Consider the following 26,884-nt stretch of genomic DNA (forward strand, 5'->3'; position numbering starts at 1 on the left):
ATGATTAACGCGTGCGAGAGAAAGAACTATAATATCGCGAGACTTAGAACGATAATAGCGCAAGACAACGCGTGCGAGAGAGAACAATATTGCAAGAACAACGCGAGTGAGAGAGAACGCATACGAAAGAGAGACTTATGATTAACGCGAGACATACAACTAGCGCAAGAGAGAGAGACGCAAGAGATGGGAGCGCAAGGGAAAGGCGCGTAAATAATTGCAATGTTTTATAAATTACAAATATAAAATTTATTTGAATGTGTGTGTGTGTGTACTTAAAATTAAGAATAATAATAGTAATATAATAATAATAATAATATAAAATATAAAAGTAATAATAAAAATATAAAAATAATTAAAATTTAATATAGGGGGAGGGGGCGATGCGCCGGACTGAGGGATGCCGCTCCTAAAACAGAAATACATTTCATTATTTTTAAATTATTTAATAATTTATTTTAAGATACTTTTTGATATATTACAAATTGAAAGATACCTACAATATTATATTGAACAATACGCTCAATTTATAATTTTTCGCAGGTTTGGATTCACATATCTGTTTATCCTCTCGTCGACCATTCATATACTCTCGTAAACTCTGAAATTAAACATAACTGTGAATGTTTTAAATTTATTACACATCGGTAAAAATATTTTTACCTTCAACGTTTCCAAGTCTTGCCGTAGCATATTCTCGTGCTCATATTTGAATTTGTCCATTTTTTTTTCGTAATTCAAGATTTTCATATAGTCTATTTCCAAAACATCGTAATGTAGTGTGATTAGGATCTTCCTCGTAGATACACGAACTTGCATCACATTTTCTAAGTGAGTTCGCACAAAATTTTCGAGATTTGAGAAATCTCTTCAACGAATTTGTGCGGGGATTTTTCAAGCCGAGCTCTCGATGTCTTATAAACTGAACGATTGAAGTTTCAAGATTCTTCTTTGAAATTTGTTCCCGCTCTATTCGAAGTAATTCTTCATCTTGACTAATCCGAAAATCGAAATCAGGTTTCCCATCGGATGATTCTTCCTTCGCATACAATTTCTTTCATTTCTTTCTCTTCTCTCTCTCCATCTCAATTCTTTCCGCCACAACTGGATCCATCCAATAATCATCATCATCCGTATCATCATCGATGATAATAACGTCGTCTTCAGCCATTATACGTGACCAACGAAACACAAGACCAACGAAACATAGAACAACGAAAGAAATAATATTCTAATGCTGCAGACTCCTCTTCATTATATATCTTTTAATATCTTTTGTCTCATTCCAACTAGAGCATCACGTCTCATCTACCTCAGCATTTCTCTACATCTTTAACGGAGCGTGTTGAGAAAAGTATAACTATTCTTATTCGTATGGAAGGAAAGAATTAAAATCACAGATGGAATAAAAATAATTATTTATTGCACGCATCGTAAAGAATATCATTTACAGCACATGTTAATAATTCGCAATCAATTAATGATTCGCTGTTAAAGACATCACTCTCATGTATCGTTTTTACAGCATCGCATACAGTAGTAATACTGTTACGTTGTAATACAGTTTCAAATTGTTTAAATTTTTCATTCACGAGATACGTATTCTCGCATAACCAATTGTGCATATGATCGATACAATTTTCAAAATTAAATAAATGTAATAATGTTTGTGGTTTCATGTACAAAGAATTGTCACATAATGTGAGTTTTACAATTTTCGATTGATACATTTCGATCGATAAATCTCCAATCCTTAATGGGAGAGCAGTTGATTGTAGTAGAAATTGTTCAACGTCTGCTTGCTTCTGCATCAACAAATTCCACGTTGAAAAAGGCAACACTATTTGATTGCCTCGATTATCGCCGAGAATCAGATCCACGTACGATACAGCTCCAACGCTTATTCCAATGTCCAAATATTTATACGACGTCGGGGTTAGAGCGTATCTTCTTCCAAGTATACGAGTCGCACGATGAAGCTGAATGCTATATAAATATATATAAATTAGACCAATATTTAAGAAAATTTTAATAAATAACAAAATTTTTAAACGATCGAAACTTACGTGTCGCATTTTTGCTTCTTACACGGTGGAGTTTCACCGTTTCGAATCGGAACGTAAAAATTCATATCGATTTCTTCAGCAGTGAACCTTTTACACGCGCGATTGATGCAATACTGCAATCGTATTAGAATTAATATCAATTCAAATAGTATCTCAAATTGCGATGTAGAGGGGATTATTGCCGACGCATCATTTTAATTTCCTCTAAAATTTGTGTCGCGCCGATGTACGACTGCGATGACATCATCATCCCCAGAACAAAGATTTAGCTGAATATAACAAAAATTTTCAAGCGCCGATGTACGGCTGCTCCTGATGCGATCAAATGTACGTGACAAAACGCGAAATTATCAAGGTTAAATTGCGCATCAGAACAAAGATTTAGCTGAATGCGCTAAGATCGAGCGCCGATGTACGGCTGCTCCTGATGCAATCACGTTAGATTTTTCAAATGAACGTGACAAAAAACGTGAAAAAAATAACCGTCAAGGTTAAAACGCACATCACCCCTAGACAAAGATTTGCTAGCTATTGAAAAATAGCCATAGCTATTGAAAAATAAACGGTTATGGAATGATATTGAACGACTATCGAACGGCTATCGAACGGCTGTCGATCGGAAATGAACAGCTGTCGAACGGCTATCGAACGACAGTTGAACGGCTATCGAACGGAAATGAACGACTGTCGAACGGTTATCGAACGGAAATGAACGACCGTTGAACGGCTATCGAACGGCTGTCGAACGGAAATGAACAACAGTTGAACGGCAATTGAACGGCTATCGAACGACTGTCGAACGGAAATGAACGACCGTTGAACGACAATTGAACGGCTATCGAACGGCTGTCGAACGGAAATGAACGACCGTTGAACGGCAATTGAACGGCTATCGAACGGCTGTCGAACGGAAATGAACGACCGTTGAACGGCAATTGAACGGCTATCGAACGGCTGTCGAACGGAAATGAACGACTGTTGAATGGAAATGAACGACTATCGAACGATCGTTGAACGGCTATCAAGCGACTATCAACGCAAATCTATATTCAATTATCTATTAAATATTTAAAATGTTTTATCATGTACCGCAATGTAGTAGTATTGAAATGTAATATCAGACGTTTACGTAAAATGTTTAGGAATGGATAAATCGTTCTACTCTTGGATATATAAAAATTATGTATTGTATACGAAAACATCACACTATCGGTATGAGACTTGTCGATGTCACTCCCGCATCATAGATAAACTTTTAAATATGCTTTACGAACCAAATCATACGATAAAGAAATATGATTCAAAGTAGATGATTCGGTACGCGTAAGTAAATACAAGATCATCTTTGAAAAAGGTTTTATGCCAAATTGGACGATCGAATAATCCCGTGACATTTATACTCAAAGATTCGCGTGGAAATCCCGTCGCTGGAGGATTCTACGAATACGAGTGGAAAAAATTTTGCGGGAAAAGGGTGATGACGTATACGTAAAATGGTTGAGAATGGATAAATCACACAACTCTTGGATACATAAAAATAATGTATTATAAACATTTATTAAAATAATATACATATAAACTATATAAATAATTTAATATATAAATATTTAATAATATATAAAATATATAAAATATATACATGGTTATGTACAAAATATACACAATTAATAATAAATAAAATATACATTTATTTACAAAGGTATCCTATAATGTCCCCACGGTAGCGTATCGGTGGTTTCGGGTACGATATACCGCTTGTCATCGTACGGACTCAGAGCAATTTTCGTCTCGCTGATCGTGTATACTTGATGTAATTTCGACCTTATACACGACTGCTGACGCGTCATTTCAATTTCTTCGTTTAAACACCGCGTGTAATCGTCAAACGTTATCGTTCTCGCGACAACGTTACTCTTGACACCTTTAACTTTCTTCGTGTCCTTTTTCCCATTCACTCGTAACGCGTACATCTTTGCTCTGAGCCCGACGAATTCGGTCACTATGGCGCCGTTGTTTTCGTCCTTCATTAGGCCCGGTACCATTTTATTTACAAGCGGTATACCGTACGCATTATCCACCGCATAATCGCTCGTGTCGAATCTGACGATATCACACTTCATATTCTCATACACATCCGCGCACTCAATGTGATATATGAGACTATCCGTATCGGTGTACATTACCCGGCACTTGTCGCGATACATTGGCGTCATATACTCGTGATGAAATTCGTACAAACATGTCTTGGATATGTCGAGTATGCACATACCCACGTAAATCGGATTGTAGAATTTCACTTCGAGTTTGCGCAATTCCACAGCTATTAAATTTTCTGAAAAGACGCTTCTGCTGTGGAAATTTGGCTTTGCGATCATTGCCTCTGCGCCGTACCGCTCGTCCCAGTGTGTTAGTAATTTTACATCTACACGATTCCGCACATTTTCCATCGTTTTGCCAAACACCGCATTATTCATCAATTTGTATAAATTTTTTTCGAAATCATTTTTAGCCAATGTTCTAAAATGTGTATTTAATTCTATGTAATTTCGAAGCCATGGAGATTGAGAAAACTGTAAAATTCGGTGTATTTTTGTAACGCGAAGACCGTGACGTGAACACTGCTGCAGGTTGCGATAGTGTATCTCGTAACGCTTTTTATCGTATAGCGTTGCGAGCAGTTTGAGCTCTCGCTTGCCAGGTGGTTTGTCGCGTGTCGGGCAAAACGGTAGGTCAGTGTGCGCATCGTGAAGATGTTGCGGGTACTCGAGATCGACTTCAAGGACATAGCCTGTAGGCGAATCTAGTGCGATTGATGATACGTCAAAATTGGTCACGTCATCGACCCATCGAAAATCGGCGTAAGGCAACGGTTGACACATTGCCCATCCGTACAAATTATTTACATCAAAGTACATCAAGTACGATGATGGTTTCGATGGATCGTACGACTCCATGTACTTGTTATTAGCACGAGCGTATCTGTTGGAACATTGACTCAGACCGCCGTGTATACCACGTTCGATGAACATACATGTCGATGTCGGTAAGCAATTCAAACGTAATCTTGGTATGCTTCAACATTCGTCCCACGTGTATCCGGGAGAGTATAGTAATACGCGGGGTCGAGTCCGTAACTTTTGATACATTTATCTCCAAAGTTTTCGAAAATGTCGGCTAATAACAAGACATCAATTTTGAGGTACAAGTCGCTATATTCGCCTAGCGTCCGAATGGAGAATCGCGTCCAGATGTTCTCGGCGTGCGCGTAATCGCTCTCGGATACAGTGTCACCGGTCAAGGAACTGTAAAACGATTCGCGCGGTGGTAAACACATATCTTGCAACTTGTCAACGGAATTGATGTATTCGTACGGAAATACACCTTTTCGCGTTAATAAATTGAAATTTTCTGTTAATAAATTTTGAAATTCTGATTTTAAAATTTTGAGTTTATCTTTGTCCAAAAATGATGCCAATTTGTCGAGACTCGATGCGAGAAATTTGAATGAATAGATGAAACGTAATTTTACGTGAGTTTTTGATTCTTCTTCCATACAAACATTTTTGGTAAACGAAATATATTTCTCTTTTGTTATCGGGAGTAAATCGATTCTCCCTTCGAATGCTGTAGCTATTCCCTCGATAATAAAGTGCGAATCGTAACCGGATAAATTGTGAAAAACTATCGGAATACAAAAAGATTCCTTATAATTTAAATTGTAATTTGAGTGTGCGGGACCTCTGTACCGCCCGGTCAAATGGCAATGATCGCGTACGCGTGTATCGTCTTCCGCGAATGGTTTTTCGCATATATGGCATTGAGTGGCGCTATGGAATTTCTCCCACTCTTCGGACGTCAAATCTACCATATGGGGACATTAGTAGTTAAAATACTTTTTACACGCAATGCTAAATTTTTGAGGTCTTCAACGAACCATGCTATACAATCGGCACTGCGACGCGAATGATATGCCGATAAAGATTCGTCGTACGAACAATGTACATAGTAAGCTATGCTAAATACTTGGTGATGCTGGCACAAATTTCGCTGTTCTTCCTCCGTCTTGGCCAGAACGCATTCCAAGTCAGCGTAGACCACAAATGGAAGCCGCTCCTTCCGATTAAAGTTGTTGAACGATAACCACTTGTCCTTATCGCTCGGCAATCGGATAGCGCAATCGTTCATCTTTCCGCAGTCGACCGTATGCGACTGCAACTTGGTGTCTGAATTAAAATAATGTAAGCATCTGTAAAAGAAAAATTTTAATTAAGATTTATATAACAAAGTGTATAACCTATAATTATTCAAATAATATAAATTAAACTTACCGATCGCAGATATATTTTGGATTCTTGTGTTTGTTCAATTGCGAGCTCACGAGTCGGGATAAGTTCTTGATCCATGCAAAATGTCCGACGCTGTTGCCATCTTCCACGTATAGCAGATTCACATGCTTGTCCCGCTTCTGCTGCGAAAGACGTATCGGGACAATGCTGTTCTTGTCTTCGATGCTGTACACATTGATCGAAACATCATTGGCAATTCAAAATTTTTTATTTGATTCACAGTCACTGGAAACTCAATGTCCCGGAGATTCAGCACTGTCGCGTAATGCGGGTACGATGATTCTCGTTCCGCGTTCCTTTCGGCGGGATATAGTGCGGCGACCACTGCCCACGCGAAACACGCATTGTCCTTTGATTGCACGTTAATCACCGCTCTTTTCATCATAATGTTCCGTGGCAATTTAATGTGGCATCCCGCGCGCATAGGATTATACTTATTTATATTTACAGTTAAATTTAATATTCGCGATAGTGCCCATCCGCTGTCGCGTTCCTGAAACTCTTCCAGCGACGCTAGGATGGGTTCGATAACGCACCGTTCGTACCACTCGCGTAAATCGGACGTGCGAAAGAGTTCATAGTTTCTCGTATTGATACTTTTGTTGGCACGTTTATCTCCAGCCACAAATTCACCATTAAATATTGTGTTCACTTTCACATTATAATGTTTCTTCATAACGTCCTGCACATGTTCTATCACAATGTCTTTGGTGTCATCGAGAAATTGGCGAGATTCGATGTGATTATAGTTTATCACCGCACCAGTCGATACGCGACTCTCGAACGCCGTATCAATCTCACGCCACACAAGTCCATTTTGACGCGCGCTACATCCGGCACCCGCGTGTATGAAACGTCTACGTACCAAATTTTTCAAACCCTCGAGACGCGCGATCCGAGCAATCAGCGATTGTCAATTTCCGATCGATAATCGTGGTCGCTTGATGCGACTTTGCTCTTCCAGCGACTCGATATACGTATCGCATCGTTGCTCCCACACAATGTAATCTTCCAGCGAATCAATCAATGTAGATTGCTCTCGCAAAATTAGCTCATCCATATTGTAACACACTTGCGAAATTTAGCGTTTCCAATGATAATTCTGGATGTATTGGGAGTACAAATTAGTTCGGTCCGTTTTCAAAAGATGGCTCTGGCTGTTATGGATGTTTCATAGTGACAGCTGATTTCGGTGGTTTCAGAGAGGTTAGACATCTGTCAATAATATTCAGTTTATATCGCTTTGAGTTTCATACAAAAACCCTGTTTTTTACTGTGTTGAATATGTCAAATTTTGTGTTAACTAAGCAGCATTTGCGGGAGGTTTTAGTTTTCTGCTTTAATTGGAAGAAAAGTGCAGCTGAAGCGCATCGAATGCTTGTAGAAGTTTATGGTGACAATGCTCCAACTGATAAATCATGTAGGGAATGGTTTCGACGTTTCAAGAATGGTGATTTCAGCGTTGAAAACAAGCCTCGCTCTGGACAGCCAAAAAAATTCGAAGACAAAGAATTGGAGGCATTACTCAATGAAGATCCGGAAGATAGGCTACAATTGATTCGTTTGAGCCGTGTATTACGAGAAAAACGGCCGGAATACGAGCAAAGACATGACAAAGTTATTCTTCTGCATGATAACGCTCGGCCTCATGTCGCAAAAGTCGTAAAAAATTATTTGGAAACGCTCAAGTGGGATATTTTACCGCACCCGCCGTATTCGCCGGACATTGCTCCTTCTGATTACTGGTTGTTCCGACGGATGCAGCACGATTTGGCAGGTCACCGGTTCACTTCTTTCGCAGAAATCGAAAATTGGCTCCTAACTTGGATCGCCTCAAAAGACGAGACATTTTTTCGAGATGGAATTCGAAAATTGCCTGAGAGGTGGGAAAAAGTAGTAGCCAGCGATGGACAATACTTTGATTAATCTGTTCATTCATTTTGTTCTGAAATAAATGCATTTTTGACCACAAAAAAACGGACCGAACTAATTTGTACTCCCAATACTTTAGCTACTGGCGGGGTGTGCCTCTTTATCATGATTTATATTCTCCTGCATTGTTTTATTATCGAACATTTTAGAATGATTTCATCTTAAAAAATTCCCCGGAATAGCGTGTGCAATTTGACCTTGATAATTTCGCGTTTTGTCACGTACATTTGAAAATTTAACGTGATTGTATCAGGAGCAGCCGTACATCGGCGCTTGCTTTTAGCGCATTCAGCTAAATCTTTGTCTAGGGGTGATGTGCGTTTTAACCTTGACGGTTATTTTTTTCACGTTTTTTGTCACGTTCATTTGAAAAATCTAACGTGATTGCATCAGGAGCAGCCGTACATCGGCGCTCGATCTTAGCGCATTCAGCTAAATCTTTGTTCTGATGCGCAATTTAACCTTGATAATTTCGCGTTTTGTCACGTACATTTGATCGCATCAGGAGCAGCCGTACATCGGCGCTTGAAAATTTTTGTTATATTCAGCTAAATCTTTGTTCTGGGGATGATGATGTCATCGCAGTCATACATCGGCGCGACACAAATTTTAGAGGAAATTAAAATGATGCGTCGGCAATAATCCCCTCTACATCGCAATTTGAGATACTATTTGAATTGATATTAATTCTAATACGATTGCAGTATTGCATCAATCGCGCGTGTAAAAGGTTCACTGCTGAAGAAATCGATATGAATTTTTACGTTCCGATTCGAAACGGTGAAACTCCACCGTGTAAGAAGCAAAAATGCGACACGTAAGTTTCGATCGTTTAAAAATTTTGTTATTTATTAAAATTTTCTTAAATATTGATCTAATTTATATATATTTATATAGCATTCAGCTTCATCGTGCGACTCGTATACTTGGAAGAAGATACGCTCTAACCCCGACGTCGTATAAATATTTGGACATTGGAATAAGCGTTGGAGCTGTATCGTACGTGGATCTGATTCTCGGCGATAATCGAGGCAATCAAATAGTGTTGCCTTTTTCAACGTGGAATTTGTTGATGCAGAAGCAAGCAGACGTTGAACAATTTCTACTACAATCAACTGCTCTCCCATTAAGGAGATTTATCGATCGAAATGTATCAATCGAAAATTGTAAAACTCACATTATGTGACAATTCTTTGTACATGAAACCACAAACATTATTACATTTATTTAATTTTGAAAATTGTATCGATCATATGCACAATTGGTTATGCGAGAATACGTATCTCGTGAATGAAAAATTTAAACAATTTGAAACTGTATTACAACGTAACAGTATTACTACTGTATGCGATGCTGTAAAAACGATACATGAGAGTGATGTCTTTAACAGCGAATCATTAATTGATTGCGAATTATTAACATGTGCTGTAAATGATATTCTTTACGATGCGTGCAATAAATAATTATTTTTATTCCATCTGTGATTTTAATTCTTTCCTTCCATACGAATAAGAATAGTTATACTTTTCTCAACACGCTCCGTTAAAGATGTAGAGAAATGCTGAGGTAGATGAGACGTGATGCTCTAGTTGGAATGAGACAAAAGATATTAAAAGATATATAATGAAGAGGAGTCTGCAGCATTAGAATATTATTTCTTTCGTTGTTCTATGTTTCGTTGGTCTTGTGTTTCGTTGGTCACGTATAATGGCTGAAGACGACGTTATTATCATCGATGATGATACGGATGATGATGATTATTGGATGGATCCAGTTGTGGCGGAAAGAATTGAGATGGAGAGAGAGAAGAGAAAGAAATGAAAGAAATTGTATGCGAAGGAAGAATCATCCGATGGGAAACCTGATTTCGATTTTCGGATTAGTCAAGATGAAGAATTACTTCGAATAGAGCGGGAACAAATTTCAAAGAAGAATCTTGAAACTTCAATCGTTCAGTTTATAAGACATCGAGAGCTCGGCTTGAAAAATCCCCGCACAAATTCGTTGAAGAGATTTCTCAAATCTCGAAAATTTTGTGCGAACTCACTTAGAAAATGTGATGCAAGTTCGTGTATCTACGAGGAAGATCCTAATCACACTACATTACGATGTTTTGGAAATAGACTATATGAAAATCTTGAATTACGAAAAAAAAATGGACAAATTCAAATATGAGCACGAGAATATGCTACGGCAAGACTTGGAAACGTTGAAGGTAAAAATATTTTTACCGATGTGTAATAAATTTAAAACATTCACAGTTATGTTTAATTTCAGAGTTTACGAGAGTATATGAATGGTCGACGAGAGGATAAACAGATATGTGAATCCAAACCTGCGTAAAATTATAAATTGAGCGTATTGTTCAATATAATATTGTAGGTATCTTTCAATTTGTAATATATCAAAAAGTATCTTAAAATAAATTATTAAATAATTTAAAAATAATGAAATGTATTTCTGTTTTAGGAGCGGCATCCCTCAGTCCGGCGCATCGCCCCCTCCCCCTATATTAAATTTTAATTATTTTTATATTTTTATTATTACTTTTATATTTTATATTATTATTATTATTATATTACTATTATTATTCTTAATTTTAAGTACACACACACACACATTCAAATAAATTTTATATTTGTAATTTATAAAACATTGCAATTATTTACGCGCCTTTCCCTTGCGCTCCCATCTCTTGCGTCTCTCTCTCTTGCGCTAGTTGTATGTCTCGCGTTAATCATAAGTCTCTCTTTCGTATGCGTTCTCTCTCACTCGCGTTGTTCTTGCAATATTGTTCTCTCTCGCACGCGTTGTCTTGCGCTATTATCGTTCTAAGTCTCGCGATATTAAGCGTCGTCTACAATGAGATTTTAAGGAGACTTAAGGCGTAAGACTTAAGAAATTGACCAATCACAGTCAAGTATTAAGAGAATACTCGACTGTGATTGGTCAATTTCTTAAATCTTACGCCTTAAATCTCCTTAAAATCTCATTGTAGACGACGCATTATAGTTCTCTCTCTCTCACGCGTTAATCATAAGTCTCTCTTTCGTATGCGTTCTCTTCGCGCTATCGTTTCTTCGCGCTATCGTTCTCTCTCGCACGCGTTGTTCTCGCGATATCATCGTTCTCTCTCTTTCGTACACGTTGTTCTCGCGATATTATCGTTCTCTCTCTTTCATATGCTCGTCGCTATCACTCACTCACTTACCTTTGCGTCGTCCTTCTCCCACCTATGCGCCATCTTACAATGCGTCGTCCTTGTCCCACGTTGATGTCATCCTTGTTGTACGTTGACGCCATCCTTGTCGCATGTTGATGCCATCCTTGTCGCACTGTCCTCTTCACACACTTAGCGCTATCCTTTTCCCACACGTAGCGCTATCCTTCTCACACCACCGTCTTCTTTCCGTGGATCCCCCCTACCCGCGCGGACCCCCCCCTCGTCCATCGCTCGCGCCGCGGATCCCCCTTCCCCGCGCGTGACGTCACTCTCCGAGCGCTGCAGTTCCTCCTTCCCCGCGCGTGACATCACTCCTGCGCCGCGGTTCCCCTCACGCCTCACCCCCCCTGAGAGGACCTGAGTTAGAACCCGCCTAGTCTTACTACTGCAAGTAAGGACGAGAATTCCCCGACAAAGAAAGCAAGAGGTTTATTCGGTTGGAGCAAATTCTAATAAGATGGAACTCGAAAAATTATATCACGATCCTTCGCACTACGCGGGTTATTCAGCGACGGTCAATTTATCACGAGCGACTAAGTCGAATTTCTCGCGTAACGAGGTTGTCGACTGGCTTAAATCGCAAGACGCGTACACGCTGCATCGTCCAGTACGTCGAAAATTTCCGCGTTTACATTATAATGTGACAAATATCGATGATTTATGGGAGGCGGATTTAATCGATCTTCGTAATCTTAAGAGTTATAATGACGGATACTCCTATCTACTGGTGGTTATCGATGTATTTAGCAAATTTGCTTGGGTAGAACCTTTACGCGATAAAACTTCGGCGTGCGTGATAAAGGCCTTTCAGAACATATTCTCGAGAAACAAAAAACGTTTACCTGTATACCTACAAACTGACAAAGGTAAAGAATTTATCGCGAGTGCTATACAAAAATTCTTAAAAAAAAACACATCTGTTTTCGTGTAGCTCGTAATCCTGATATTAAAGCAGCTATAGTCGAGCGTTTCAATAGAACACTTAAGGAGAGGATGTGGCGTTATTTTACGCATAAAAATACTCGTCGTTATATCGATATTTTGCAGGATATTGTTCGCGCTTACTCGTCATTCTAGCATTAAAATGCAACCCGCGGCCGTTGGAAAATGCGCGTATCGCGCGAGAAAATATGAATCGACGTTGGAATATCAATGATGATGATGATGCTGAAGGGAGAAAAAATTGCGGACGCAAACAAAAGTGTAAATACAAAGCGGGCGAACTCGTACGCATCAGTAGAGCAAAAGCAGCGTTTGAGAAATGATACGAGGCAGGTTGGAGCGAAGAAATATTTCGAATTCATCGTGTTCTCGAATGGAGAAGACCTCCTGTATACGAACTAAGTGATTTACAGGGCGAGGTTATAGACGGGATTTTTTACGAGCAAGAATTAACACATGTTATTAAAGACTTGCGAGAGGGAGAATTTATCGTAGACCGTGTGAAAAACCAAGGGACGAGGTAACAATAAACAATTACTAGTTAGTTGGCGGGGATATCCTTCTAAATTCGATTCTTGGATACCAGCCTCGAGTTTAATATCAAAATGAGAGGGGAAGAATTTTACATAATCCTCCCGAGCAATAGTAGCATGCGATACTTTCCGGAAAATAAAACAACGTGTTTCACCACCGAATTACCTCAACGTATAAACTTAAGCGGTCGTTGGGAAGTAGCGCTCACGGAGATCCAGTTTCCGTGTAGCTTTTTACATATACGCCCTGGAGAAGGTACATTACAATTCCTCAATGTTAGAAGGAAGAACGAAGAGATAATTCCTGTAGACGATGCCGAAGTACCGCCAGGCGTTTATTCAAGTATACACGATATTATAGAAACGGTGAATTACGCGTCCAAATTGGTAAACTCGCATATTGTTTGGGAATTAAAAGTCGGAGGTAGAGTTGTTATGAAACTTTCTTGTGTAGAAGAGAAATGCGATATGGTCCATTACGTATATTTTTCCGACAAACTTTGTCGAATACTCGGTTTTGATATAGATGATAAAAAACGTTCACACTTACTTTTCCCGTCATTTCTTTTTGCACTCGAGGATGATATCGAGTATACAGGGTGAGCCATTTTAAGTTATCCACCCCAATAACTTTTTTATTTTTGAATGTACAACAAAATGTTTCAAATAAAAGTTGCTTGACTTCGAGGGGGACAGAAGATGGTGGCCAAAATTTGACCTTGGATAGTCATTTGAAAGTCACATAAAGGTCACCTTCAATTTCTTAAATGGAACCTACTATTTATCATTGCATATTCTTGTAGCTTATCTCGAGAGCTTTCCAAAACACTATAACTAAGTACCTTTTCGTTAAGTACTTTTTGAGTTATGAGGCTTGAAATAATTTTTTAATTTTACATAAACCATAAAATATCTAGTAAAATATTCATTTTTCGATTATCTTACCTTAATACTTTTACGTACAAACCTTAATACTTTTACGTACAAAATAATGAGAGGAATCAATTGGTGTAAAGAAAACACAGTTATTTTTAAGAAAAAAATATGTAATTGTTAATTGTAAATTACATATTTTTTCTTCGAAACAACTATATGTTTTCTTTACACCAATTTATTCCTCTCATTATTTTGTACGTAAAAGTACTAGGTAAAATGATCGAAAAATTAATATTTTACAAGATATTTTACGATTTATGTAAAATTAAGAAATGATTTCAAGCATCATAACTCGAAAAGTACTTAATGAAAACTAACTTAATTATAGTGTTTTGAAAAGCTCTCAAGATAAGCTGCAAGATAATGTAATAAAAAATATAGGATTCCATTTAAAAAATTGAAGCTGACCTTCACATAACCTTGACAACGTTATTCGAGGTCATAATAATGTTGCTGTGCAATGCGCCACATAAAACTCTATAACTTTTGTATGAAACATTTTTTTTTAAATGCGTATTTTTCGAAATATTAAGGGGTTTCCACACTTTTTGTAAACCCTGTATAATTATGCATGGTGCGACAGAGCCAGATTTTGCATTTTAGCTCTCAAAAATTTATAATAAATAAAATTCGCGAGACTCGTATTTAGCTGCACCTGACCCGCTACTAGGCACGCATCTCTCACATCTATTAGCAATTTTATTTTGATATTTTATCCAAAAAATCGCTCTGTGGCACCTTGCAGATGATCCTCCTGATTATGAATATCATAATTTTAATATGATTCTGTCTATATTTTGGCCAAAATAATGGGTTTATTTTTAGTTCCCGTTATGGGGAATTTATAGTTCCCGGCTCTCCGCGAAAGGTCTCTATCGTGCCTTTAGCTGACCCTTAAGAAGTTTTTCGTATCGGCTGTAAAAAAATTAATAAGTAATATATCAGAGAAAGAAACTAATAAATATATCAGAGAACGCATTCGCATATTACCTTTTATTATTAGACATAACGAATAACTAAAATTGGTGACCCCGACGTGATCCGAACGAATATAATTTTCGCGACATCACGTGTACAAGCTACGTGTTCTAAAAAAATGTCGATACATCACACGCCTCCCAGACCAAAAATACCTCATCAGCATAGCGAACAGATATCAGTCGACGAAAGCAACGCTGGTATAGACGAAGGACCAAGCAATGTGCCTCAACAAACTCAAAATACTCAGTCACCTAAGGAACAAGTTCCAAGCCTGGCAAGCTACGTAAGTGACGATATCATATCTGATATACATAAGCCGCAGTCACCACCTTTCATTAAAGATCGACCAAACATATGGTTTTTCTTAATCAAAAGTGAATTCAATGCCACGAAGACTCGTAGTGACGAAGCGAAGTTCAATGCCACTCTGAGAGCATTGGACACCGACACGCTGTAACAGGTAACGGACATCCTCTAAAATCCACCAGAGCGAAACAAATACGAAAACCTAAAACATGCAATTATTCAGAGATTATCAGACTCTAGGTAAAAACAAATACAACGCTTATTAAACGATCTCGTGCTAACGGATAAAAAGCCGTCACAACTTCTTAGAGAGATGAAAGACCTTACGGCTGGCAGCGTTCAGGATGAGATGCTACACACACTGTAGGTAAATCGCCTTCCAGCAGCAATCAGGCCGTTACTCGTTACCTCCAATACTTCAGATCTAAACGCACTGGCTGAAATGGCGAACCGCATCATGGATGCAACATACAACCAGCCAAACATCATGGCAACCACTACAGCAGTCAGTCGAGTAGACACCACACTACCATCATCTTCATCATCGATTCAGCGACTGGAACAGCGCGTGGATGAGTTGCAAAAGGCACACCTTGTGTCTAAGACAAATAACTACACTAAACACATGATCATCTTCCTTTGGACGACCTCATCATCGCTCTCGCTCACGTACCCGCTCTAGGACTCCAGAGCGTCAGGGAATTTGCTATCATAAAAGATTTGGCTCAGACGCACAAAAGTGTACAACACCTTGCAATTTTCAACAACAAAACCAGGGAAACTAGTCATGCTGTCTCGAGTAGAGGCGGTACACGATGACAGCCTACATCCCCAGATAGCATATGGACGTCCGATTAACGTCCAGTAAATGTCCGAGTTCGGACATTGGGACATCCAAAAGACGTGTGAATCAAATTCGACGGACATCCATTGAACGTCCATAAGGCGTCGATTTTTCACTTCAAAATGATAATCAAAAAAAGACCTAAAATGGACGTCAATTTCAGTGCCCTACTCTTCCAAATTATTGTTGAAATAAACATCAAAAATTCATAAACCCAGAAAAAAGTTTATATTTAATTATATACAGGGTGACCCATTTTAACTTAGGCAGCCAAATAACTCGAAAAATAAGCAAGATAGAGAAAAATGTTTTAGACAAAAGTTGTATGGTTTCGAGGGGGCCATAAGATGGTATCATTGGTTTGACCTTGAAGAGTCATTTGAAGGTCACGTGAAGGTCACTTCAATTTTTTTAAATGGAATACCCTATATATTTTTGTACATTCTTGTAGCTTATTTCGAGAGCTTTCCAAAACACTATAATTAAGTACCTTTCCGTTAAGTACTTTTTGAGTTATGATGCTTGAAATAATTTCTTAATTTTACATAAACCGTAAAATATCTTGTAAAATATTCATTTTTCGATTATCTTACCTTAATACTTTTATGTACAAAATAATGAGAGGAATCAATTGGTGTAAAGAAAACACATAGTTGTTTTTAAGAAAAAATATGGAATTGTTAATTGCAAATTACATATTTTTTCTTCGAAACAACTATGTGTTTTCTTTACACCAATTGATTCCTCTCATTATTTTGTACATAAAACTATTAAGGTAAGGTAATCGAAAAATGAATATTTTACAAGATATTTTACGGTTTATGTAAAATTAAGAAATTATTTCAAGCCTCATAACTCAAAAAGTACTTAACGAAAAGGTACTTAATTATAGTGTTTTAGAAAGCTCTCGAGATGAGCTACAAGAATGTACAAAAATATATAGGATGTTCCATTTAAAAAAATTGAAGTGACCTTCACGTGACCTTCAAATGACTCTTCAAGGTCAAACCAATGATACCATCTTATGGCCCCCTCGAAACCATACAACTTTTGTCTAAAACATTTTTCTCTATCTTGCTTATTTTTCGAGTTATTTGGCTGCCTAAGTTAAAATGGGTCACCCTGTATAATTGTGTAGATATAAGTATGGATTTTGACTTAATTTAATCATATATATAAAATTATTTTTGATTATACATAAATAAATCGCATTATGCAGCCTTTATAACATATAAACCATTTTTTGGCCCAACAAAATTAAATAATATAATTAAATAATATAATTTATCTATTTCATATAAAATTTTACATAAAATTCATGTAAAAATTTTATTTAGATTTATACTTGCTTATTGCACTCCACATTTTAAATAGGTAATTTAAAATGTAAAGTGCAACAAGCAAGTTTAAATAGGTAACGGATTATTTTCGTTTATTCGTCGGACATTTACTTGTCCGATTTATAAAATCAATTTAATATCTGAAGCTCCTGCAATGAGATCAGGAATTAAATTGAACAATATATCTTTAATCTTGTTACCCTTTGCCAACTTTATATAATTCTCGTAACTAAAACTTAAATACGAGAAAGATAGTGCATCGCACGTCGCGTAGCGGTAAACGAACGAACTAACACATCCTTGTGTGCTCGCGCGAAACTTTAACGTTCAAGACCGGACATCTTATAGACGTCCAAATATTGGCCGTTAACGGATGTTTGGAATCGGATGTACGATAGACGTTCATTTCATGTCCATGGACGTGCAGATGTAAAATGGACATAAAATGAACGTCCATAGAATGTTCTGTGCTATCCCAGTCCAGACGCACTCATCAACTCATCTAGAGAGCTCCGCCTGCACATTCACGATAAAAGAACCAATAAAAGATTCCTAATCGATTCTGGGTCAGTCGTTTCAATTATTCCGATTAAACACTTTAAGAACAAACTAAAAAAAACTGATCTAGTACTTTTTACAGCAAACACCTCACCAATAAGCACTTATGGTACCATCAAAATCACCCTGGATCTCAATCTGCGCAGAAGTTTCTCCTGGCCATTCATCGTTGCCGAAGTGCAAAAAGCCATCATTAGTGCAGACTTCCTCATTTATTACAACCTGCTCATTGATCTGACGAACCAGCAACTAATTGACTCAGTCACTGGTCTTACAACCAAAGGTCAAATGATTAAAACCAACTGCCATAATGTGTCAATCATCCAACGATGCCTCATGCCGATTTGCTACAAGAATTCGTAAACATCACCAAGCCTCCAATCACAACGACTCTGAAGAAATCTGACTTTTCGCACAGGATCGTTACTAATGGACCACTTGTTACAGAGAGACACCGAAAACTCGCTGGTGAAAAAGCTGTTGCGGCAAAGACAAAGATTGAATATCTTCTCAAAAATAACGTCATCAGACCGTCATCAGATCAAGTAGCCCATGGTCCAGTCTAATTCACATGGTGCGCAAAAAGAACAACAGCTGGCGATTATGTGGAGATTACAGAAAATTAAACTCAATAACCGTACTAGACAAATATGCACCACCGTTCATCCACAGTCTATTTTCAATACTTCATCAAAAAAACAATATTTTCCATCATTGACCTAGAGAGAGTCTACCATCAGATTCCGATGCACGAAGATGATATCCAGAAGACAGCCATCATGACACCCTGGGGCTTATTTGAATACACGGTAATGCCATTTGGTTTGAAGAACGCCACACAAACTTTCCAAAGATTCATCGATGCAATCTTCCGAGGCCTAGATTTCATTTTTGTGTACGTAGACGACATCATAGTCATGTCTGAAACACCACAACAACATCGTGAACATCTTAAACAAGTTTTTCAGCGTCTGGCAGCTCACTCTCTCTCGATCAACACCAGTAAATGCACCTTGGGCAAGACCAAAGTCGAATTTTTGGGTTACGCAATTAATGAAAAAAGGCTATCTACCAAACCCTCAACGAGTGGACAAAATCCTAAACTACCCTAAGCCGGAAACAGTAGTAGAACTGAAACGGTTCTTAGGTATGTACAATTATTACAGACACATCATTCCACAGGCCGCTCAGATGCAGATATCACTCAACGCATTCTTGGAAAAAGAACGACAAAACAGTTATTAGTTGGTCAAATAAAACTGAAGAAGCTTTTGAACTGTATAAAAAAGCCCTCGCAACAATTACGTACACGACTTTTCCATCGCCGACAGCGCCACTGGCACTCACTACGGATGCCTCCACCACAGCAATCGGCGCCTCTTTAGAACAACTGGAAAATGACACCTGGAGACCTATTGGATTCTTTTCCAAAAAGCTCAGCGACACCGAAACACGATACAGTACTTATGACAGAGAATTGCTCGCCATTTTTGCCGCAATCAAACATTTTCAACACCTACTAGATTGCCGATCATTCATTATCAAAATAGATCACAGGCCACTTACCTTCGCCTTCAAACAAAAACTCAGCAAAGCATCAGAACGCCAACTACGCCAACTGGATTTTATCTCACAATTTTCCACGAATATAGTCTACATCAAAGGAAATGAGAATGTAGTTGCTGACGCGTTATCACGCATCAATGCCATCGACATGCCAACAGTGCTGGACGCCAAAACCATTCAACAACATCAACTAGAGGATGAGGAGCTACAGGATCTGATCCAAAATTCTTCGTCACTACAATTACAACAGCTTTCCATTAACACTGACAAAATCTATTGCGACATTTCATCTGGAATAGGTCGTCCATACATTCCCAGAACTCTCCGTAAGACAGCTTTTGACATAATACATGGACTTTCACATCCCAGTGGCAGAGAAACATCCCGACTTCTCAGAGAAAAATACATCTAGCCCATCATCAAATGGTCAAGAGAGTGCATACCCTGTCAGAAAACAAAAATCCATCGCCACACAAAGACCAAGCCGGAACACATTGATGTCCCTGACAACAGATTTAATCATATTCATGTTGACATCATAATCTTACCCGAAGTCAGAGGTTATAAATATTGTCTAACAATTATTGATCAATTTTCTAGATGGCCAACAGCAGTCCCTCTCCAAGACATCACAGCAGACACCATTATCACCGCTTTATTCGACAACTGAATTGCTCATTATGGTACACCTCTCACCATCACATCAGATCAAGGCAGCCAATTTGAATCGACGCTTTTCCATTCTTTGACAAAGTTCATAGGAGCAAAAAACAACATCATATCATCCGCAATCTGATGGTCTCGTAGAAAGGCATCGCACATTAAAGGCAGCACTCATGTGTTCCCCAAAACTATGGTTGGATATTCTCTCTACAGTGCTTTTGGAATTACGCACCAGCTTCAAAGAAGATCTCCAAGCAACACCAGCAGATATGATATATGGCACCTCTCTTCGAATACCTGGAGAATTCTTTGTTACACAAGATCCACCAGCAGATCCTCAGATCTTCGTCGAAAAACACAGAGAATACATGAGAGGACTACGACCAACGCCAACAGCTCATTACAACAAAGCAAAAATCTTCATCTCCAAAGATTTAAGTACCTGCACACATGTATTTGTATGCTGTGACCACGTCAAGAAGCCTTTGGAACCCCCCTACAGAGGACCATACAAAATCATCGACAGGCTCACTGACATTCTGTACAAAATCGAAGTTGAGGGCACTCCTGAAAATATTAACTTAGACAGACTGAAACCAACGTACGTATCAAAAACCGAGGTAATTATTCAGTTTAGCTACCTCACCTCAAATATCAATAAATTTAGGGACAATCGACGCGTTTTTGCATAAAATTAAAGAATCTATCAAAAAAAGCGTCGCTCTGCACCGCGAACCGAAATATTCACGATTAAAGTTCACTACTATTTAGGTTAGGATATCTGTCATACCGATGACACTAGCACTCACACACGCACTCTCTCTCTCACACACACACACACGGGGGGGGGGTGCAAGGGGGGCCGAAGGCCCCCCTCCCGCACCCACCCCGTTCCTCTCGCTTCGCGTGGAAAGTTGCAAAGTGGAACCTCGCTTCGCGTGGAAAATTGCACCCTACCGTAGGCACCCCTACCGGCGGTGTGGGTACAGAAGGGTACAACTTTCCACGCGAAGCGAGATTCCACTTTGCAACTTTCCACGCGAAGCGAGGGGGACGGGGTGGGTGCGGGAGGGGGGGCCGAAGGCCCTCTTGCACCCCTCCGTATGTGTGTGTGTGTGTCTTCGCATGTAAAGTTGCAAATGTGGAATTCTGTAAATATAAATCTTGTTTTGCAATCTAAGGAAAAGGATAATAATTTTTCGTTATCATATGTCAGATATCCAAACTCTAACAAAGATAACATTTTAGACGTTACATGCAAGTACGTACGCGTCTACAACAATAATAACTATTATTATTGTAGACGCATATATACATCATGCATTGTTGCATTTAAATTTCGTGTACTGTAGCCAAAGTAAGCAGAACGCATGCGCATATTACCGTACAGAATGCTAGTGCCATCGGTATGACAGATATCCTAACCTAAATAGTAGTAAACTTTAATCGTGAATATTTCGGTTCGCGGTGCAGAGCGACACTTTTTTTTATAGATTCTTTAATTTTATGCAAAAACGCGTCGATTGACCCTAAATTTATTGATATTTGAGGTGAGGTAGCTGAACTGAATAATTACCAATGACAACCTATCACAGGACAATGACGACACTAGACTAGACATAACCCCTTCACATGAATGGACTTGAACTCTTGACAGACCCCTTAAAACATATAACAAAAACACGTGACTTTCAGATCTACCGCCAGAAAGCCACTAGGAGGGGAGTGATGTGGTGATTTCAGCACCACCACCATTAAGATTTTGATCGTCACGCCTCTACCGGAAAAGAGGCTAGGAAACTTTTTCTCCCTAGCAACAGCAGTGTGTGTGATAGTAGCTTAGAGACCCTCTAGAGTCCCTATAACAGAGTCTGGCCAAGTTGCCAGTTTTGGCAAAATTCTGCGAGAGAGAAAAAAATATACGCCATCTTATTCTAAACAAACGCATGCGCATGACTGCTGTATAAGTGTCCGAATTGTGATCCGATTTTATGAAGAACTGTAATTTTTTGAGAATAATTGTACAAAATGGGTGGGTGTGCTGCGCTTTTTTGTAATAGATTTTATTCAAAATATTTCTTGGATATAGGAAACACAAATGTCAAATCATTTCTTACATCTAAATTTAGTAATGTTCCTGCTGATCATATTTTAAATTGCCATCAATTGTATTGAAAAATTCTCAAGAGGTTTGTTATTTTAAGATTACATATTTACCAAAGAAAAAATACTATGCTTAGTAAACGTAAATATGATAGTAAATCTATGGCTATGCATAATATTTTTTCTTAATCTGCCTCACACATACACACACAATATGTCTCTTGTTAAGTTCGTTCTAATAATTTATGAAATTATAACAAAAATGTTTTATTTCTTATCTATAATGTCTTTATTTTTTGTCTATAATGTCTTTATTCTATCTTTCTATATTGTTATACGTCATTATATATATTCTATAATGTACTATATAGTACAAGAATTTTAATACAATAAATTATTATTATTGTAATATTTTTGTTCTTTCTTTTTTCTTCTCCTTTTATATTTCTCTACTCAAACTGTTGACTCTCACATGTTTTCCTATACAGAGAAAATTCTTATGTATGTATTGCTTTTATTACGTATATTTTCAATTTGCAACAATTTACTGTTACTACCATTTCCATAATTCAAATATCAGCGGGAGTGGCCAAAACATGTCGGACTAATCAAAAGTTGCTATCATATGGCCAGACTCTGTTATAGGGACTCTAGAGACCCTTTAATAAGAAACTGGCCATCAGGGGGCCACTTTTGATTGGTCCGCCATTTTTATGCAACTCCCGCTCATATTCAAATTTTAATAATTCTATTTTGAATATAAATGATATTTATTAATAATAAATATTATAAATAAATAATAAATATTATATATATATAGATAATATATATAAGAAATATTATATAAATTATAATAATAAATTTTATTTAAATTAAAATATTATAAATAATAATTATAATGATATAAAATTATAATGATAAATTTTATTTTATTTAAATAGTAAATATGAAAAATTATTTTGACATATTTTTAGAAAAATTTTAAAAATTAATTTTATGTTACTAAACCTTACAAAGATATGATTAATTTGTAGGCGTCCAATTTTTCCGATTAATGTTTTTAATCCATGCAGCACGACATGCGGTATCTTTGGGAAATATTTTTATCATATATCCTTTCGCCAACAAATTGTTGCAAATTCTGCTGCACATCTACCCATTTAACTTTAGTTCTACGCAAGAATATTGAAAAGACAGATCTGACAAATCTAACAGATCTGAAATCCAGAGTCTCTGCATAGATTCTACCTATATTATATCTATCTCTCTCGCAGGATTTTGCATAAACATGGACGAAACATACTCAGCTCCGTGAACTTAGCACCCCTATTTTGAGTTTTTGAATTTTTTTTTTTTAATCGTTTGTAATTCGTTTGTAGATCATTGTAAGGTTAATTGAAACGTTTGTGAGATCAGCCTTTCGCTGTAAAATAAAAAATAAAAATGACCGTTAAGTTAGCGCCCTCATTTTTAATTTCAATTCTATTTAAGTTCTACAGGGGATCAATCGACGCGGAATCGTTTGTGAGTCACGAAGATACTAATTAAAACGTTTGTGAGAAAGCCGCTTCTTAAATAAAAGCCAAAAACCATATCTGATAATTTCGAGGTTAGAAGTTAGCTCCCCCGTTTTTAATTTCAATTCTATTTAAGTTCTGCAGAGGATGAATCAACGCGAAATCGTTTGTGAGTCACGAATATACTAATTAAAACGTTTGTGAGATCGTCGTTTCTTAAATAAAAGCTAATAACGTAAAGCTGGCCTAAAGGATTACGTTCGAAAATTTATTCCTTAGCATAGAATAGACTGACCAATCAGAACAATGAAATTTATATTTCTTTTGACGTAATTGGTCAGTCAAAAACACTATTCTATTCCAAGGAGTAAGTTTTCGAACGCAACTAAGGGTGAAAGTTAACCTAAAAAGAGAACAAACGATTAAGAAGAGAACAAACGATTAGAAGAGAACAAGAGTTTAACTGACAGACATCGGATTAATAGGTAATAATTATAATTTTGCTTAAGCAAGATATTTGTCTTTACAAGCGACAAGAAATAGCTCATAACAGTCGAACCATTACAAGATTTGCATAGATCACTTATCGCTCGTCCATCAGAGAACGAAAAAGCAGAGGATCCTATAAAAAAGGAAAAAGAGAAAAGGATTATATAAAAGTATCATTAATGCCAGCAGCAGACTCTTGTACGTCTTTGTGAAGGAAACAACATAAACCGGCTGGTGGTGTTTTAGGTAAATATTTTAAAAAGATTTTATATTATATTATTAGAGATATAAATTTTCCTTGAGTTTTTTTTATTGCAGCTAACGATATGGGTTTAGTTAAGATATTGACTATAATATCTTTGATTATGCTCACTCTTGCTCTAAAAGATTCAATGGATTAAAGCAGTGCTGTCACTTACTTGCAACTTTCGGCCGGATTTCTTAGCTCACGCCTACCGCTCTCCTCTTACCACGCGCGCCTTAGCAACCGCGCCGCCGAACGCTCGTAACTAAGGAGCGCGGCGGTAACCTCAGGCACGTGCGCGTCACAAATGTAATGTGGCAATCTATCTAAGTTCTCTTTACTGTTTATTAATAATAAAAATAATTATTCTATTATTAATTACGTATATGTTCTGTAACAATTTAAAATATTTGTGTTTTGAAACGTAATTACAATAAAGAGAACTTAGATAGATTGCCACATTACATTTGTGACGCGCACGTTCCTGAGCGCTCCTTTGTTACGAGCAGCGCGAGCGGTAAGAGGGGAACAGTAGGCGTAAGCTAAGAAATCTGGCCGAAAGTTGCAAGTAAGTGACAGCACTGGATTAAAGCAATGACAGTGATGGCAAATGGAGTGATCGTAAACCTTTATCAAAGATTGGCGATAATTATAAAGACCTTGATACTGGAAAGGACTAAGCAAGAATTAATGAAAAAAGGTGCTTTAGAACTTACACGATAAATCTGTCGATTGTGGCAAAAATATAACGATATGGATCGGAAAATATCGACATCCTATTCAACAACTCACATTGAACCGCACGTGATAATATATATAAGAGGAAATAAAATTAATATTAATTTTAACGATGAAAATAGCGATGTTTACCGATAACATTTAAAAAAAATTTATTGTCATTATTTGTCATATTTTATTTTAGCCTTATACACATGCAACTAAACAAAGAATAAATAATTTAACTCATTAAGAAGAAAAGCTGTAAAAAGTTTTTCAACATTCACTACTGTTTATACATAATTGTACAATTATCAATACATCCTTAATAAATAGTACATAAACATATACATCCTTAATAAATAGTACATAAATACATCCTTAATCCTAAAATAATGATAGTCATTTTGAAACATTTTTCCAAAAGTTATTACAAATCATTAATTTGAGCTAAGAACTGTGCAAATAAAGTACAGGAATAAATTAGGATTTTTCCGTAAACGAGTTGTTCTTGTGGATCGAGTTTCACCATTATCTCTTCGACAGATTTATAAGCTCTCTAAAGCACCTTTTTTCATTAATTCTTGCTTAGTCCTTTTCAGAATCAAGGTCTTTATAATTATCGCCAATCATTGATAAAGGTTTACGATCACTCCATTTGCCATCACTGTCATTGCTTTAATCCATTGAATCTTTCAGAGCAAGAGTGAGCATAATCAAAGATATCATAGTCAATATCTTAACTAAACCCATATCGTCAGCTGCAATAAAAAAAAACTCAAGGAAAATTTATATCTCTAATAATATAATATAAAATCTTTTTAAAATATTTACCTAAAACACCACCAGCCGGTTTATGTTGTTTCCTCCACAAAGACGTACAAAAGTCTGCTGCTGGCATTAATGATACTTTTATATAATCCTTTTGGATCCTCTGCTTCTTCGTTCTCTGATGGACGAGCGACAAGTGCAAATCTTGTAATGGTTCGACTGTTACGAGCTATTTCTTGTCGCTTGTAAAGACAAATATCTTGCTTATAAGCAAAATTATAATTATTATCTATTAATCCGATGTCTGTCAGTTAAACTCTTGTTCTCTTCTAATCGTTTGTTCTCTTCTTAATCGCTTGTTCTCTTCTTAGGTTAACTTTCACCCTTGGTTGCGTTCGAAAACTTACTCCTTGGAATAGAATAGTGTTTTTAACTGACCAATTAGGTCAAAAGAAATATAAATTTCATTGTTCTGATTGGTCAGTCTATTCTATGCTAAGGAGTAAATTTTTGAACGTAATCCTTTAAGCCAGCTTGTACGTTATTAGCTTTTCTGTAAGAAACGACGATCTCACAAACGTTTTAATTATTATATTCGTTTTAATTATTATATTCGTTTTAATTATTATATTCGACTCACAAACGATTTCGCGTTGATTCATCCTCTGCAGAACTTAAATAGAATTGAAATTAAAAACGGGGGAGCTAACTTCTCGTCATTTCTCCAGAAATTATCAGATATAGTTTTTGGCTTTTATTTAAAAAGCGGCTTTCTCACAAACGTTTTAATTAGTATCTTCGTGACTC

The 26,884-nt window shown here is 37.2% G+C and overlaps 1 protein-coding gene and 3 pseudogenes across 1 annotated transcript; 2 read left to right on the forward strand and 2 right to left on the reverse strand.

The window, feature by feature from the left end:
- Positions 1-496: 496 nt before the first annotated feature.
- Positions 497-1,184, reverse strand: LOC145971921 (uncharacterized; annotated as a pseudogene).
- A 5,206-nt stretch (positions 1,185-6,390) lies between these two features.
- On the reverse strand, positions 6,391-7,088 carry LOC145972567 (uncharacterized; annotated as a pseudogene).
- Positions 7,089-10,038: 2,950 nt separating this feature from the next.
- Positions 10,039-10,687, forward strand: LOC145971922 (uncharacterized; annotated as a pseudogene).
- An 8,469-nt stretch (positions 10,688-19,156) lies between these two features.
- LOC145971926 (uncharacterized) lies at positions 19,157-24,858 on the forward strand. The gene is made up of 5 exons (XM_083100027.1): positions 19,157-19,244; positions 19,339-19,899; positions 20,174-20,256; positions 20,335-20,856; positions 24,733-24,858. The coding sequence occupies exons 1-5, from the start codon at positions 19,157-19,159 to the stop codon at positions 24,856-24,858; spliced, it is 1,380 nt and encodes a 459-aa protein (XP_082956153.1).
- The last annotated feature ends 2,026 nt before the right edge of the window (positions 24,859-26,884 follow it).

Source organism: Camponotus vicinus, unplaced genomic scaffold (assembly GCF_025532165.1).
Source record: "Camponotus vicinus isolate PSW18456_S1 unplaced genomic scaffold, iyCamVici1.0 SCAF_5, whole genome shotgun sequence".
Classification (NCBI taxonomy): Eukaryota; Metazoa; Arthropoda; class Insecta; order Hymenoptera; family Formicidae; genus Camponotus; species Camponotus vicinus.